This window comes from Sturnus vulgaris, chromosome 36 (assembly GCF_052056855.1).
Source record: "Sturnus vulgaris isolate bStuVul1 chromosome 36, bStuVul1.hap1, whole genome shotgun sequence".
In the NCBI taxonomy this organism is placed as follows: domain Eukaryota; kingdom Metazoa; phylum Chordata; class Aves; order Passeriformes; family Sturnidae; genus Sturnus; species Sturnus vulgaris.
Genome location: NC_142278.1, coordinates 341,245 through 354,136, shown reverse-complemented (window position 1 = coordinate 354,136; position 12,892 = coordinate 341,245). Strand labels below are relative to the sequence as shown.

Sequence of the window (12,892 nt, the reverse complement as noted above, 5' to 3'; positions counted from 1 at the left end):
TGGGGTCACCTATGGGGCTATGGGGTCACCTATGGGGCCAGGGGGTCACTTATGGGGCTATGGGGTCACTTATGGGGTTATGGGGTCACTTATGGGGGTCAGACGCGCAAATATGGGGTGTGGGGGCAGTTATGGGGTGTGGGGGCAGGTATGGGGTGTGGGGGCAGTTATGGGGTGGTTATGGGGCGGTTTTGGGGTGTGGGGGCAGTTATGGGGCGGTTTTGGTACAGTTTTGGGGTGTGGGGTGGTTATGGGGCGGTTTTGCGGTGTGGGGTGGTTATGGGGCAGTTACGGGGCAGTTATGGGGTGTGGGGGGAGGGGCAGTCAGGGTGTTTGGGATCTCCGGGAATTTGGGGGGGGGGGGGGGGGAAATGCTCCTTGGGGTGGGGGAGGGGAGGCTCCTGAGCTGAGCCCAGGGAAACAACGAGGGGGTGGAGACCCCAAAATCCCCCCAAAAAACCCCAAAATCCCCCCCAAAATCCCCCCCAAAAACCCCAAAATCCCCCCCAAAAAAAACCCCAAAATCCCCCCAAAACCCCAAATCCCCCCCAAAATCCCCCCAAACCCCCCCAAATCCCCCAGTGCGAGCAACCACGGGATCAGCCTGGACGAGATCCCGGCCGAGCGGCGCCGGAAGCTGGAGAAGGCGCGGCCGGGCCAGGTGCTGAAATAGCCCCCGCCCACCAGGTGAGTGAAGGGTTAAACCCGGCCTAAAGGACTTAAACCCGGCCTAAATGGCCCCGCCCACCAGGTGAGTCAGGGCTTAAACCCGGCCTAAAGGACTTAAACCTGGCCTAAATAGCCCCGCCCAGCACGTGAGTCAGGGCTTAAACCAGGCCTAAATGATACAAAACTGGCCTAAGTGGCCCCGCCCACCAGGTGAGTCAGGGCTTAAACCCGGCCTAAAGGACTTAAACCAGGCCTAAATGATATAAAACTGGCCTAAATGGCCCCGCCCACCAGGTGAGTGAAGGGTTAAACCTGACCTAAATAACTTAAACCTGTCCTAAATGGCCCCGCCCACCAGGTGAGTCAGGGGTTAAACCCCGCCTAAAGGATATAAACCCCGCCCACCAGGGGATAAACCCCACCCAAATAAGCCCCGCCCGGTTAAACCCCGCCCACCAGGTGCGCGGGGACACGCCCCTCACCTGGCCACACCCCCTTTCCTCATTTGCATCTCATTATCCCGCAGCCGCAGGCGGCCTCGCCCCGCCCCCCCCAACGAGGGGCGGAGCCAACGCTGATTGGCCGCCGAGGGACCCCCGCCCTGGTGACGTCACAGGAGGCGGAGCCTGGCGCGACAAAGGGACCGAAGAATGTGGGGGCGGGGCTTAGACCAGAGGGGGCGTGGCTTAAATTTTTGGCGTGTGCTTGTCCCTTTAAGGGGCGTGGTTTGACCCAAAGTGGGCGGGGCTTGGATTTGCAGGTGGTGCTGGCTCTTTAAGGGGCGTGGCTTGACCCGAAATGGGCGGGGCTTGGATTTGTGGGTGGTTTTGGCTCTTTAAGGGGCGTGGCTTGACCCGAAATGGGCGGGGCTTGGATTTGTGGGTGGTTTGGGCTCTTTAAGGGGCGTGGCCTGACCCAAAGCGGGCGGGGCTTGGATGTAAGGGCGGTGCTGGCCCTTTAAGAGGCGTGGCTTGGGACCCCCCCAGCAGCCAATAGGATCTCGGCTCTCACAAAGGGGCGGAGCCCTCAGGAGATGTTTGTCCAATCAGCGCCCAGGGCGGCCATCTTGGACCCCCCCCAGCGCGAGCCAATGGCGGCGCAGCTCCGCTCTTAAAGGGCCAGCGCGCGGGGTCGGGGTTCTGGTTTCTCCCATTTTTTTTTTTGTTTTTCCCATTTTTCCCGGATTTTCCCCCAATCCTGAGGCTCCGCCCCCTTCACTCCGCCCCTTCCCCCCACCCCTGTAGCTCTCCCCTCCCCCCACCCCCCATCCCCAAATAAATTCGATCCCAAAAATTTTGGTAGCAAAAAAAAAAAATCCGGATTTTGGTTCGAAAAGGGGCGTGGCCGCCGCCATCTTGAGGGGTTGGGGGTGGAGCCATGGCAGCCATGATGGGGGTGGAGCCATGGCAGCCATTTTGTGGGCATGGTGATGGCAGCCATCTTGGAGGTGTGACCATGGCAGTCATATTGGGGATGGAACCATGGCTGCCATGTTGGGGGTGTGGCCATGGACGCCATCTTGGGGACAGGGCCTCGGCAGCCATGTTGAAACTCTGGCCATGGCAGCCATTTTGTGGGCTTGGTCAGGGCAAACATGTTGGGGATGTGGCCACGGCAGCCATCTTGGAGGTGGAATTACGGCAGGCATCTTGGGGGTGTGGCTACGGCCGCCATGTTGGAAATGGAACCTTGGGAACGATTTTAAGGGTGGGATCAAACCAGGCGTGGTCACGGTGGCCATTTTGGGGTGGGGGCACAGCAGCCATGTTGTGGACATGGTCACAGCAGCCATCTTGGGGGTGTGGCCACGGCCGCCATGTTGGAAATGGAGCCTTGGGAACCATTTTGAGGGTGGGATCAAACCAGGCAAGGCCACGGCGGCCATTTTGGGATGGGGGAACAGCAGCCATGTTGTGGGCGTGGTCACGGCAGCCATCTTGGGGATGTGGCCACAGCCGCCATATTGGAAATGGAGCCTTGGGAACCATTTTAAGGGCGGGATCAAACCAGGCAAGGTCACGGCGGCCATTTTGGGATGGGGGCACAGCAGCCATGTTGTGGGCGTGGTTGTGGCAGCCATCTTGGGGGAGGGGTCACACCGTCCACTTCAGGCACCTGTGAGGGGAGGGGGAGGGGCAGGGAAAGGTCAGGGGGGCAGCAGGTGAGACCCCTCCCCCCCCCAAAAAAACAGAGATCCCATTTCCTGACCCACAGGTGAGCCAGGTGTGTCCCCAGTTCCAGGTAACCCATTCCCACGGGAATTTTTTCCTTTTTTGATGCTTTTTTTCCCCATTTTTCCAATTTTTTTCTGTCATTTTTCCTGGTCTTTTTTTCCCATTTCCCCCCCATTTATTCCTAGATTTTTCCCCATCATTTTTTCTGCTCTTTTTCCCGTTACTCCACTATTTTTTTTTCCCATTTTCCTCAGATTTTTCCCCAGGTTTTTTCCCGTTGTTCCAGGTCTTTTCCCCCACTATTTCCCCAAGGCTTTTTTTCCCATTTCCCCCCCATTTTTCCCCAGATTTTTTCCCATGCTTTCTGGTTTTTTTAATCATTTCCCCCTTGTTTTTCAACCAACTTTTCCCTGGTTTTTTTTTCCTTTTTTTCTCTATTTTTTCCCCATTTTTTTTCTATTTTTTTCCCATTTTTTGTGGTATTTTCCTGGTTTCTCCACACCTGGTGTCCTGGTGAGTGCCCAGGCATTGGGTGCAGCACTACCTGACCCCACAGGTGACCCAGGTGTGTCCCCACTCCCAGGTAACCCATTCCCACAGCAATTTTTCCCATTTTTTCATGATTTACCCCATTTTTCTCCCCATTTTTTTCTGGGCCTTTTTCCCATTTTTTCTGCTTCTTTTTCCCTACATTCCCCAGATTTTTCCCCATTTTTCCTGGGTTTTTTCCCCATTTTTCACCCCATTTTTCCTGGGATTTTTTCCCATTTTTCTTGCTTTGTTTTTTTCCACCGTTTTTCTGGATCTATCCCATTTTTTCCCATTTTTCATGTTTCCCCCGTTTTCCTGGGTTTTTTTCCCATTTTTCCTGTTTTTTTTTTTACCCACTTTTCCCATTTTTCCCAGGTTTTTTCCCCATTATTCCTGTATTTCCACCCCCCCCCCATTTTTCCAGGGTTTTCTACCACTTTTCCCTGATATTTTCCCTTTTTTCTCACGTTTTTTCCCATTTTTCTCAACTTTTTTCCCATTTTTCTCACATTTTCTCCCATTTTTCCCAACTTTTTTCCCATTTTTCTCACATTTTCTCCCATTTTTCCCAACTTTTTTCCCATTTTTCTCACATTTTTTCCCATTTTTCCAGTTTTTTTCCCATTTTTCCAGCTCTATCCATACCTGGTGTCCTGGTGATTGCCCAGGCATCAGGTTCAGCACTACCTGACCCCACAGGTGACCCAGGTGTGTCCCCACTCCCAGGTCACCCATTCCCACGCTGGTTTTTTTTCCCAATTTTCCCATTTTTCTCAGTTTTTATCCCATTTTTCCGGGGTTTTTTCCTGGTTTCTCCATACCTGGTGTCCTGGTGAGTGCCCAGGCAGCGGGTGCAGCAGTACCTGGCCCCACAGGTGACACAGGTGTAGCCCGAGGGGAAGCCACACACGGCACAGAAGTGGCGCTGGGGCAGCCGGGACGGGGCGGCCCCGGCCGAGACGTAATTGGGGCCCTCGGCCGCGCTCAGGTTCTGGAAAATTCGGGAATTCGGGGATTTGGGGATCAGGGAGATGGGGATGGCACGAATCCAGCCCCAAAATCCAGAATTCAGATCCAAATCCAGCCCAAAATGCAAAATTCAGATCCAAATCCAGCTCAAAATCCAAAATTTAGCTCCAAATTCAGCCCAAAATTCAGCTCCAAAATCCTGAATTCTGATCCAAATCCAGCCCCAAAATCCAGAATTCAGCTCCAAATCCAGCACCAAATGCAAAGTTCAAATCCAAGATCAAAAACAAAATCCAAACCTCAGCTCCAAATCCAGCCCCAAAATCCAGAATTCAGCTCCAAATCCAGCACCAAATGCAAAATTCAGATCCAAAATCAAACCCAAAATCCAAAATTCAGCTGCAAAATCCAGCCCCAAATCCAGAATTCAGATCCAAATCCAGCTCAAAATCCAAAATTCAGTTCCAAAATCAAACCCAAAATCCAAACCTCAGCTCCAAATCCAGCCCCAAAATCCAGAATTCAGATCCAAATCCAACCCCAAAATCTGAAATCCATCAACCCCCAAATCCAGCTCAAGATCCAAAATTTAGCTCCAAATTCAGCCCAAAATTCAGTTCCAAATCCAGCCCCAAAATCCAGAATTCAGATCCAAATCCAGCCCAAAATGCAAAGTTCAGATCCAAAATCAAACCCAAAATCCAAACCTCAGATCCAAATCCAGCCCCAAGATCCAGAATTCAGCTCCAAATCCAACCCCAAAATCTGAAATCCATCAAATTCAGATCCAGCTCAAGATCCAAAATTTAGCTCCAAATTCAGCCCAAAATTCAACTCCAAATCCAGCCCCCAAATCCAGAATTCAGATCCAAATCCAACCCCAAAATCTGAAATCCATCAACCCCAAATCCAGCGCAAAATCCAAAATTTAGCTCCAAATTCAGCCCAAAATTCAGCTCCAAATCCAGCCCCAAAATCCAGAATTCAGATCCAAATCCAATCCCAAAATTTGAAATCCATGAACCCCAAATCCAGCGCAAAATCTAAAATTTAGCTCCAAATTCAGCCCAAAATTCAGCTCCAAATTCAGCCCAAAATTCAGCTCCAAAATCAGATCCAAATCCAGCATCCAGCTACAAATCCAGCCCAAAATTTAGGTCCAAAATCAGCTTCAAATCCAGAACTCAGGTCCAAAATTAACCCCAAATCCATCTCCAAATGCAAAATTCAGTCCCAAGTCCAGCACAAATCCAAAATTCAGCTGCAACATTCAGCCCCAAATGTGGAATTCAGATCCCCCAAAATCAGCCCAAAATCTGAAATTCGGCTCCAAAACAAGAATTCAGCTCCAAATCCAGCTCAAAATTTAAAATCCAGCCCAAAAATCTGACCCCAAATCAGGCCCCAAAAATTCAGCTCAAAATTAAAAATCAACTCCAAACCGACCCAAAATCCAAAATCCAGCCCCAAATTAAAAACCCCAATCCCAAATTCCCTCCTGGGACCCCCCCAAACCCCAAATTTTCCCAAATCCCCCCCAAATTTTCCCAAATTTCCCCACCTGCTCCTCCAGCAGTGCCTGGAAATTCTTTCGGAAGCGCAGCTTGAAATGATCACCCCGAGTTTTCTTCTTCTTCTTTCCTGGGGACCCCAAAAATCACCCCAAAATTGATTCCCCTGCATCCTGGGACCCCCCAAAATCACCCCAAAATTGAACCCCCCATCCTGAGACCCCCCAAAATTGAACCCCCCCCATCCTGAGACCCCCCAAAAATCACCCCAAAATTGATCCCCCCCATCCTGAGACCCCCCAAAATCACCCCAAAATTGATCCCCCTGCCCAAAATCACCCCAAAATTGATCCCCCATCCTGAGACCCCCCAAAATTGATCCCCCCCATCCTGAGACCCCCCAAAATCACCCCAAAATTGATCCCCCTGCCCAAAATCACCCCAAATTTGATTCCCCCCATCCTGAGACCCCCAAAATCACCCCAAAAGTGACCCCCCAAAATCCCCAGTGCCGGTCTCGGCGGTGTCACTGAAATGTGGGAGGTTCTGAGACCCCCCCAGAACCCCCCAAATCCCCTCAGAACCCCCCAAATCCCCCGGTACCGGTCTCGGCGGTGTCACTGAAATACGGGACGCTCTGAGACCCCCCCAGAACCCCCAAATCCCCTCAGAATCCCCCAAATCCCCCCAAAATCCCCGGTACCGGCCTCAGCGGTGTCACTGAAATGTGGGAGGCTCTGAGACCCAAAATCCCCTCAGAACCCCCCCAAATTCCCCTGTATCGGTCTCAGCGGTGTCACTGAAATGTGGGAGGCTCTGAGACCCCTCAGAACCCCCAAATCCTCCCCAAATCCCCTCAGAACCCTCCCAAATCCCCTCAGAACCCCCCAAATCCCCTCAGAACCCCCCGAATCCGCCCGGTACCGGTCTCGGCGGTGTCACTGAAGTGCGGGACGCTCTGAGACCCCCCCAGAACCCCCAAATCCCCTCAGAACCCCCCCAAATCCCCTCAGAACCCCCAAATCCCCTCAGAACCCCCCCAAATCCCCTCAGAACCCCCAAATCCCCTCAGAACCCCCCAAATCCGCCCGGTACCGGTCTCGGCGGTGTCACTGAAGTGCGGCAGTCTCTTGCCGGGCCGGGGCAGTCCGGCCTGTGGATCATCCCCGAAGTTGTCGTTCTCCAGCGCCTCCAGCTGCCGGTGCAGCCGCCGCTGCCGCGTGGCCCCGTCCAGGACCCTCCGGGGAGCCCCCTCGGGCACGCGGGCTGGGGAGGGGGCGAGTGGGGTCAGGGGGAGACCCCCAAAAATCAGGACACCCCCAAAATACCCCGGAATGCCCCTCAAAAAAAAACGGGAATTCCCCCCTCCCCAAAAGTCAGGACCCCTCAGAATCCTCTGGGCCCCCTCAGAATCCTCTGGACCTCCCGAAGCGGCACCGGGACCCCCGAAAGGGGCACTGGGACACCTCGGAAACTCCCGGGACGCCCGAAGCGACACCGAGACCCTCGAATCGACACCGGGACCCCCGAACCGACACCGAGACCCCCGAACCTGCACCGAGACCCCACAGAAACCGCGGGCCCGGGACCCTCTCCCCGCTCACCCGACGTTTTCTTCTCCCCCATCATGAGGCGACTTCCGATCAGCCGCTCTTCACTTCCGCCCTCCCCGACGCCACTTCCGCTCCCGCCCCATCCCACTGCCGCCATCTTGAGCGCGGCGCAGGCTCCGCTCCCTTTCCCGCCCGCCGCCATCTTGAGTGAGGCGCTCCCGCCTCTTTTCTACTCCTGGCAACGTGGCAACTCGGCCTGGCCCCGCCCCTTGGCGCTGATTGGTGGAGGGGGGTGGAGCTGCGGGTGGGGATTGGCTGAGGCTCTGTGTGAGGCCCCGCCCCCTCTATAAGCCCCGCCTCCTCCGCGCCATGGCCGTCCTCACGGTGCCGCTGCTGCTGCTGCTGCTGGGGAGCGCCCCCGGGACCCCCCAAAACTGCCCCAAAAACTCCCAAACTTGCCCCAGAAACCCACCCGGGACAGACCTCGAGACCCCCCAAAGCTGCCCCGAAAATTCCCCCGGGAACTCCGGGATCGACCCCGGGAATGGTGAGAGGGGAGAGGGGGCGTGGGGGGAGGAGAGGGGTCAGGGAGGTCTGGGGGGGTCACTGGGATGGGGTCAGGGGTCACTGAGGGGTCACTGGGATGGGGTCAGTGGTCACTGGGATGGGGTCAGTGGTCACTGAGGGGTCACTGGGATGGGGTCAGTGGTCACTGGGATGGGTCAGTGGTCACTAGGATGGGGTCAGGGGTCACTGGGATGGGGTCACTGGGATGGGTCAGTGGTCACTGGGATGGGGTCAGGGGTCACTGGGATGGGGTCAGTGGTCACTGAGGGGTCACTGGGATGGGGTCAGTGGTCACTGGGAGGGGTCAGTGGTCACTGGGATGGGGTCAGGGGTCACTGGGATGGGCCAGGGGTGACTGGGAGAGGGTCAGTGGTCACTGGGATGGGGTCAGGGGTCACTGGGATGGGGTCAGGGGTCACTGAGATGGGTCAGTGGTCACTGAGGGGTCACTGGGAGGGGGTCAGGGGTCACTGGGAGGGATCAGTGGGAAGGGGTCAGTGGTCACTGGGATGGGTCAGTGGTCACTGGGATGGGGTCAGTGCTCACTGGGATGGGTCAGTGGTCACTGAGGGGTCACTGGGAGGGGGTCAGGGGTCACTGGGATGGGTCAGTGGTCACTGGGATGGGGTCAGTGCTCACTGGGATGGGTCAGTGGTCACTGAGGGGTCACTGGGATGGGGTCAGGGGTCACTGGGTCAATTCAGTGGCCCCAGGGTGGGCTCAGTGGCCCCAGGGGGTCCCAGCCATGTCCCCTCCCCCCCCCAGAGCAGCTGCTGGTGCTGACGGTGGCCACCGAAGCCACCGATGGCTACCAGAGGTTCCTGCGCTCGGCCCAGACCTTCAACTACAGCGTCCAGGTGGGGGAGGGGCTGAGGAGTCACTGTGGCTGTTCATTTCCTTTTTTATTTTATTTTAATTTAATTTAATTTAATTTATTATTTTATTCTATATATTCTTTTAGTTTAGATTTTTTTATTGTTTTATGGAGATTTTTCCCATTGAATTTTATATTTTCTGTGCTTTTTAATGGTTTTTTAGCTGTTGATTTCTGGTTTTGTTCAATTTTCCCTTGTTTTGTGTTCTCTGTTCTCACCTCCCCCTTTTCCTCCCATTTCCCCTCTTTAACCCCCTGCTCTCACCCCCATTTTCCCATTTTTTCCCCATTTTCCCCAATTTTTCTCTGTTTTTCCCTCATTCTCCCCCCTTCTCCCATTTCCCCCCATTCCCCCCCTTTATTCACTAATTCCCCCCTTCCCCCATTTTCCCCCATATCCTCATTTTTCCCCATTTCCCATTTTCCAATTTTTTCCCCATTTTTGTTCCTCTTCCTTCTCCATTTCCCCCATTTTTCCATTTTTTCCCCATTTTCCCAATTTCTTCCCCACTTTCCCTCATTTTCTCCCAATTTTTCAGTTTTTCTTCTCTTCCCCCAATTTCCCCGTTTCTCTCTGTATTCCCCCCATTTTTCCCCATTTTTCCCTCATTTCCCCCCCATTTTCCCAATTTTCCCCCATTTTTCCCCATTTTCCCCTTCTCTCTCTGTTTCCTCCCTGGGGAGCATTTCCCGTTGTTATTTATTTATTATCTGGTTTTATTTCCGGGTGATATTTCCGGGTGTCATTTCCGGTTTCCTGTTTCTGTTTCCTGTTTCCGGTCTCAGACCCGGGGCTGGGCCATGCCTGGCGGGGCGGTGACATTGGGAGGGATTTCCCTTTGTTATCTCTATTTCCTATTTCTCATTTCCTGTTCCTGTTTCCTGTGTGTCATTTCCGGTTCCTGTTTCCGGTCCCATTTCCGGTCTGGTTTCCGGTCTCAGATGCTAGGCCTGGGCCATGCGTGGCAGGGCAGTGACATTGGGAGGGATTTCCCTTTGTTATCTCTATTTCCCATTTCTAATTTCCTGTTCCTGTTTTCTGTCTCATTTCCGGTTCCCGTTTCCCCGTCTCTCATTTCCGGTTCCTGTTTCCGGTTCCTGTTTTCGGTGTCAGACGCTGGGCCTGGGCCGCGCGTGGTGGGGTGGTGACGTCGGGAGGGATTTCCCTTTGCTATATCAAATTCCTGTATCCCATCTCTCATTTCCGGTTCCTGTTTCCTGCTTCCGGTCTCATGTCCGTTTCCGGTTTCCTGTTTCCGGTCTCAGACGCTGGGCCTGGGCCATGCGTGGCAGGGTGTGATTTCGCACACAGCCCTGGGACGGATTTCCATTTGTTACATCAATTTCCTGTTTCGCATCTCTCATTTCCGGTTCCTGTTTTCTGCTAATCATTTTCGGTTCCTGTTTCCGGTTCCTGATTCCGGTGTCAGACGCTGGGCCTGGGCCGTACCTGGCGGGGCGGTGACATCAGGAGGGATTTCCCTTTGCTATCTCTATTTCCCGTTTCTCATTTTCTCTTCCTGTTTCCCATCTCTCATTTCCGGTTCCTGTTTCCGGTTCCGGTTTCCGGTGCCAGATGCTGGGCCTGGGCCGCGCGTGGCGAGGCGGTGACATCGGAGGGATTTCCCTTTGCTATATCAATTTCCTGTTTCCCATGTCTCATTTCCGGTTTCTGTTTCCCATCTTGCATTTCCGGTTCCTGTTTCCGGTTCCGGTTTCTGGTGTCAGACGCTGGGCCTGGGCCGTGCCTGGCGGGGCGGTGACATCGGGAGGGATTTCCCTTTGCTATCTCCATTTTCCGTTTCTCATTTTTTTTTTCCTATTTCCCATCTCTAATTTCCGGTTCCTGTTTCCGGTTCCTGTTTCCGGTTTCCGGTGTCAGACGCTGGGCCTGGGCCATACCTGGCGGGGAGGTGACATTGGCAGGGATTTCCCTTTGCTATCTCTATTTCCCGTTTCTCATTTCCTCTTCCTGTTTCCCGTCTCTCATTTCCGGTTCCTGTCTCCCATTTCCGGTTCCGGTTTCCGGTGTCAGACGCTGGGCCTGGGCCATACCTGGCGGGGAGGTGACATTGGCAGGGATTTCCCTTTGCTATCTCTATTTCCCGTTTCTCATTTCCTCTTCCTGTTTCCCGTCTCTCATTTCCGGTTCCTGTCTCCCATTTCCGGTTCCGGTTTCCGGTGTCAGACGCTGGGCCTGGGCCGTGCCTGGCGGGGTGGTGACATTGGCAGGGATTTCCCTTTGCTATCTCTATTTCCCGTTTCTCATTTCCTCTTCCTGTTTCCCGTCTCTCATTTCCGGTTCCTGTCTCCCATTTCCGGTTCCTGTTTCCGGTTTCCGGTGCCAGGACGCTGGGCCTGGGCCGTGCCTGGCGGGGCGGGGACGTGGCGCGCAGCCCCGGGGGGGGGCAGAAGGTTCGGTGGCTGCGGGCGGCGCTGGCCCCGCTCAGGGGGAGGGGCGGCCTCGTGCTGCTCTTCGTGGACAGGTGCGGAAACGCCCGCGGGATTCTGGGAAATCTGGGGAGATTTTGGGGCGTTTTTGGGGACTTTTTTTAGGGTGGTTTTTGGGGTTTTTTGGGGGGGTAATTTTGGGGTTTTGGGGTGAGTTTTGGGATGTTTTGGGGGGTGATTTTGGGTTTTAGGGGTGATTCGGAGGTTTTTGGGGGGGTGATTTTGGGTATTTTTGGGTATTTTTGGGGTGATTTGGGGGTTTTTTGGGGGGGTTTTTTAGGGTTTTTTTGGGGTGATTTTGGGGGTGATTTTTGGGTTTCTTGGGGGTGATTTTGGGTTTTTGGGGGGCTGATTTTTGGGTTTTTTGGGGGTGATTTTGGGGGTTTTTGGGGGGCGATTTTTGGGTTTTTGGGGGTGATTTTTGGGTTTATTGAGGTGATTTTTGGGTTTTTTAGGGGTGATTTTGGGGGTTTTTGGGGGGCGATTTTTGGGTTTTTGGGGGTGATTTTTGGGTTTATTGAGGTGATTTTTGGGGTTTTTTGGGGGTGATTTTGGGGGTTTTGGGGAGTGATTTTTGGGTTTATTGAGGTGATTTTTGGGGTTTTGGGGGGTGATTTTTGGGGTTTTTGGGGGTAATTTTTGGGTTTTTTGGGGGCTGATTTTTGGCTGATTTTTGGGCTGATTTGGGATGATTTTACCTCATTTCCCCCAGCTCTGTCGTGCTGTTCCCGGGATGATTTGGGGTAATTTTGGGCTGATTTTGGCCATTTTTAGGGTCCTTCACCCAATTTTTCTCCCCAGCTACGGCGTGGTGCTTGGGGGGTGATTTTGGGCTGATTTTTGGGGTGATTTTGGGGTGATTTTTGGCTGATTTTTGAGGTATTTTTGGGTTGATTTGGGGTTGAATTTTTGGCTGATTTTGGGGGTGATTTGGGGTTGATTTGGGGTTGATTTTTTGGCTGATTTTTGGCTGATTTTGGGCTGATTTTGGGCTGATTTTTGGGGTGATTTTTGGCTGATTTTTGGCTGATTTTGAGTGGTTTTAGGGTGATTTTGGGCTGATTTTTGGGCTGATTTTGGGCTGATTTTTTGGCTGATTTTGGCTGATTTTGGGTTGATTTTTGGGTTGATTTTGTGTTGATTTTTGGGCTGATTTTGGCTGATTTTGGGTGGTTTTAGGGTGATTCTGTGTTGATTTTTGGGCTGATTTTTGGCTGATTTTGAGCTGATTTTTAGGATGATTCTGTTGATTTTTTTGTCGGATTTGGGGCTGATTTTGGAGTGATTATTGAGGTGATTTTTGGATGATTTTGGGGCTGATTTTTTTTTATTTTTGTGCTGATCTTAGAATTATTTTGGGTTGATTTGGGGCTGATTTCTGAGCTGATTTGGGCCTGATTTGGGGCTGATTTTGTGTTGATTTTTTGCCTCGTTTTGAGTTGACTTTGGCTGATTTTGGGCTGATTTTGTGTTGATTTTTGAGCTGATTTTGGGTTGATTTTTGGGCTGAATTTTGGATGATTTTGTGGAGATTTTCTGGTGATTTTGAGCCGATTTTTTGGACTGATTTTGAAGTGATTTTAGGGTGATTTA

At 52.9% G+C, this 12,892-nt stretch overlaps 3 protein-coding genes across 3 annotated transcripts in view; 2 read left to right on the top strand and 1 right to left on the bottom strand.

The window, feature by feature from the left end:
* Positions 1-734, top strand: part of LOC106864344 (retinal guanylyl cyclase 1-like) — a 31,716-nt gene extending 30,982 nt beyond the window's left edge. Inside the window, exon 23 of the mRNA XM_088155234.1 lies at positions 583-734. Coding sequence (XP_088011360.1) covers positions 583-673 — 91 coding nt within the window. The 3' untranslated portion in view covers positions 674-734. The remainder of the gene's footprint in view (positions 1-582) is intronic.
* A 1,228-nt stretch (positions 735-1,962) lies between these two features.
* ZNHIT1 (zinc finger HIT-type containing 1) lies at positions 1,963-7,534 on the bottom strand. Its single transcript, XM_088155267.1, has 5 exons — positions 7,459-7,534; positions 6,950-7,120; positions 5,905-5,984; positions 4,196-4,365; positions 1,963-2,784 (listed from the first exon to the last, which is right to left on the bottom strand). Exons 1-5 carry the CDS (start codon positions 7,481-7,483, stop codon positions 2,763-2,765), a joined length of 468 nt encoding a protein of 155 aa, XP_088011393.1. The 5' UTR covers positions 7,484-7,534; the 3' UTR covers positions 1,963-2,762.
* A 227-nt stretch (positions 7,535-7,761) lies between these two features.
* Positions 7,762-11,262, top strand: LOC148220515 (uncharacterized). Its single transcript, XM_088155268.1, has 3 exons — positions 7,762-7,954; positions 8,740-8,831; positions 10,577-11,262. The coding sequence occupies exons 1-3, from the start codon at positions 7,777-7,779 to the stop codon at positions 10,682-10,684; spliced, it is 378 nt and encodes a 125-aa protein (XP_088011394.1). The 5' UTR covers positions 7,762-7,776; the 3' UTR covers positions 10,685-11,262.
* Positions 11,263-12,892: the final 1,630 nt, after the last annotated feature.

Bases quoted from the DNA above. Each gene is read 5' to 3' on its own strand.
- LOC148220515 (XM_088155268.1), top strand. From the start codon at position 7,777: ATGGCCGTCCTCACGGTGCCGCTGCTGCTGCTGCTGCTGGGGAGCGCC. The intron at 7,955-8,739 runs GTGAGAGGGGAG...TCCCCCCCCCAG, and splicing joins CGGGATCGACCCCGGGAATG to AGCAGCTGCTGGTGCTGACG. The intron at 8,832-10,576 runs GTGGGGGAGGGG...TTCTGGTGTCAG, and splicing joins CCTTCAACTACAGCGTCCAG to ACGCTGGGCCTGGGCCGTGC.
- ZNHIT1 (XM_088155267.1), bottom strand. From the start codon at position 7,483: ATGATGGGGGAGAAGAAAACGTCGG. The intron at 5,985-6,949 runs GTACCGGGCGGA...TGGGGTCCCCAG, and splicing joins CAGTGACACCGCCGAGACCG to GAAAGAAGAAGAAGAAAACT. The intron at 2,785-4,195 runs GTATGGAGAAAC...CTCCCCTCACAG, and splicing joins GGCACTCACCAGGACACCAG to GTGCCTGAAGTGGACGGTGT.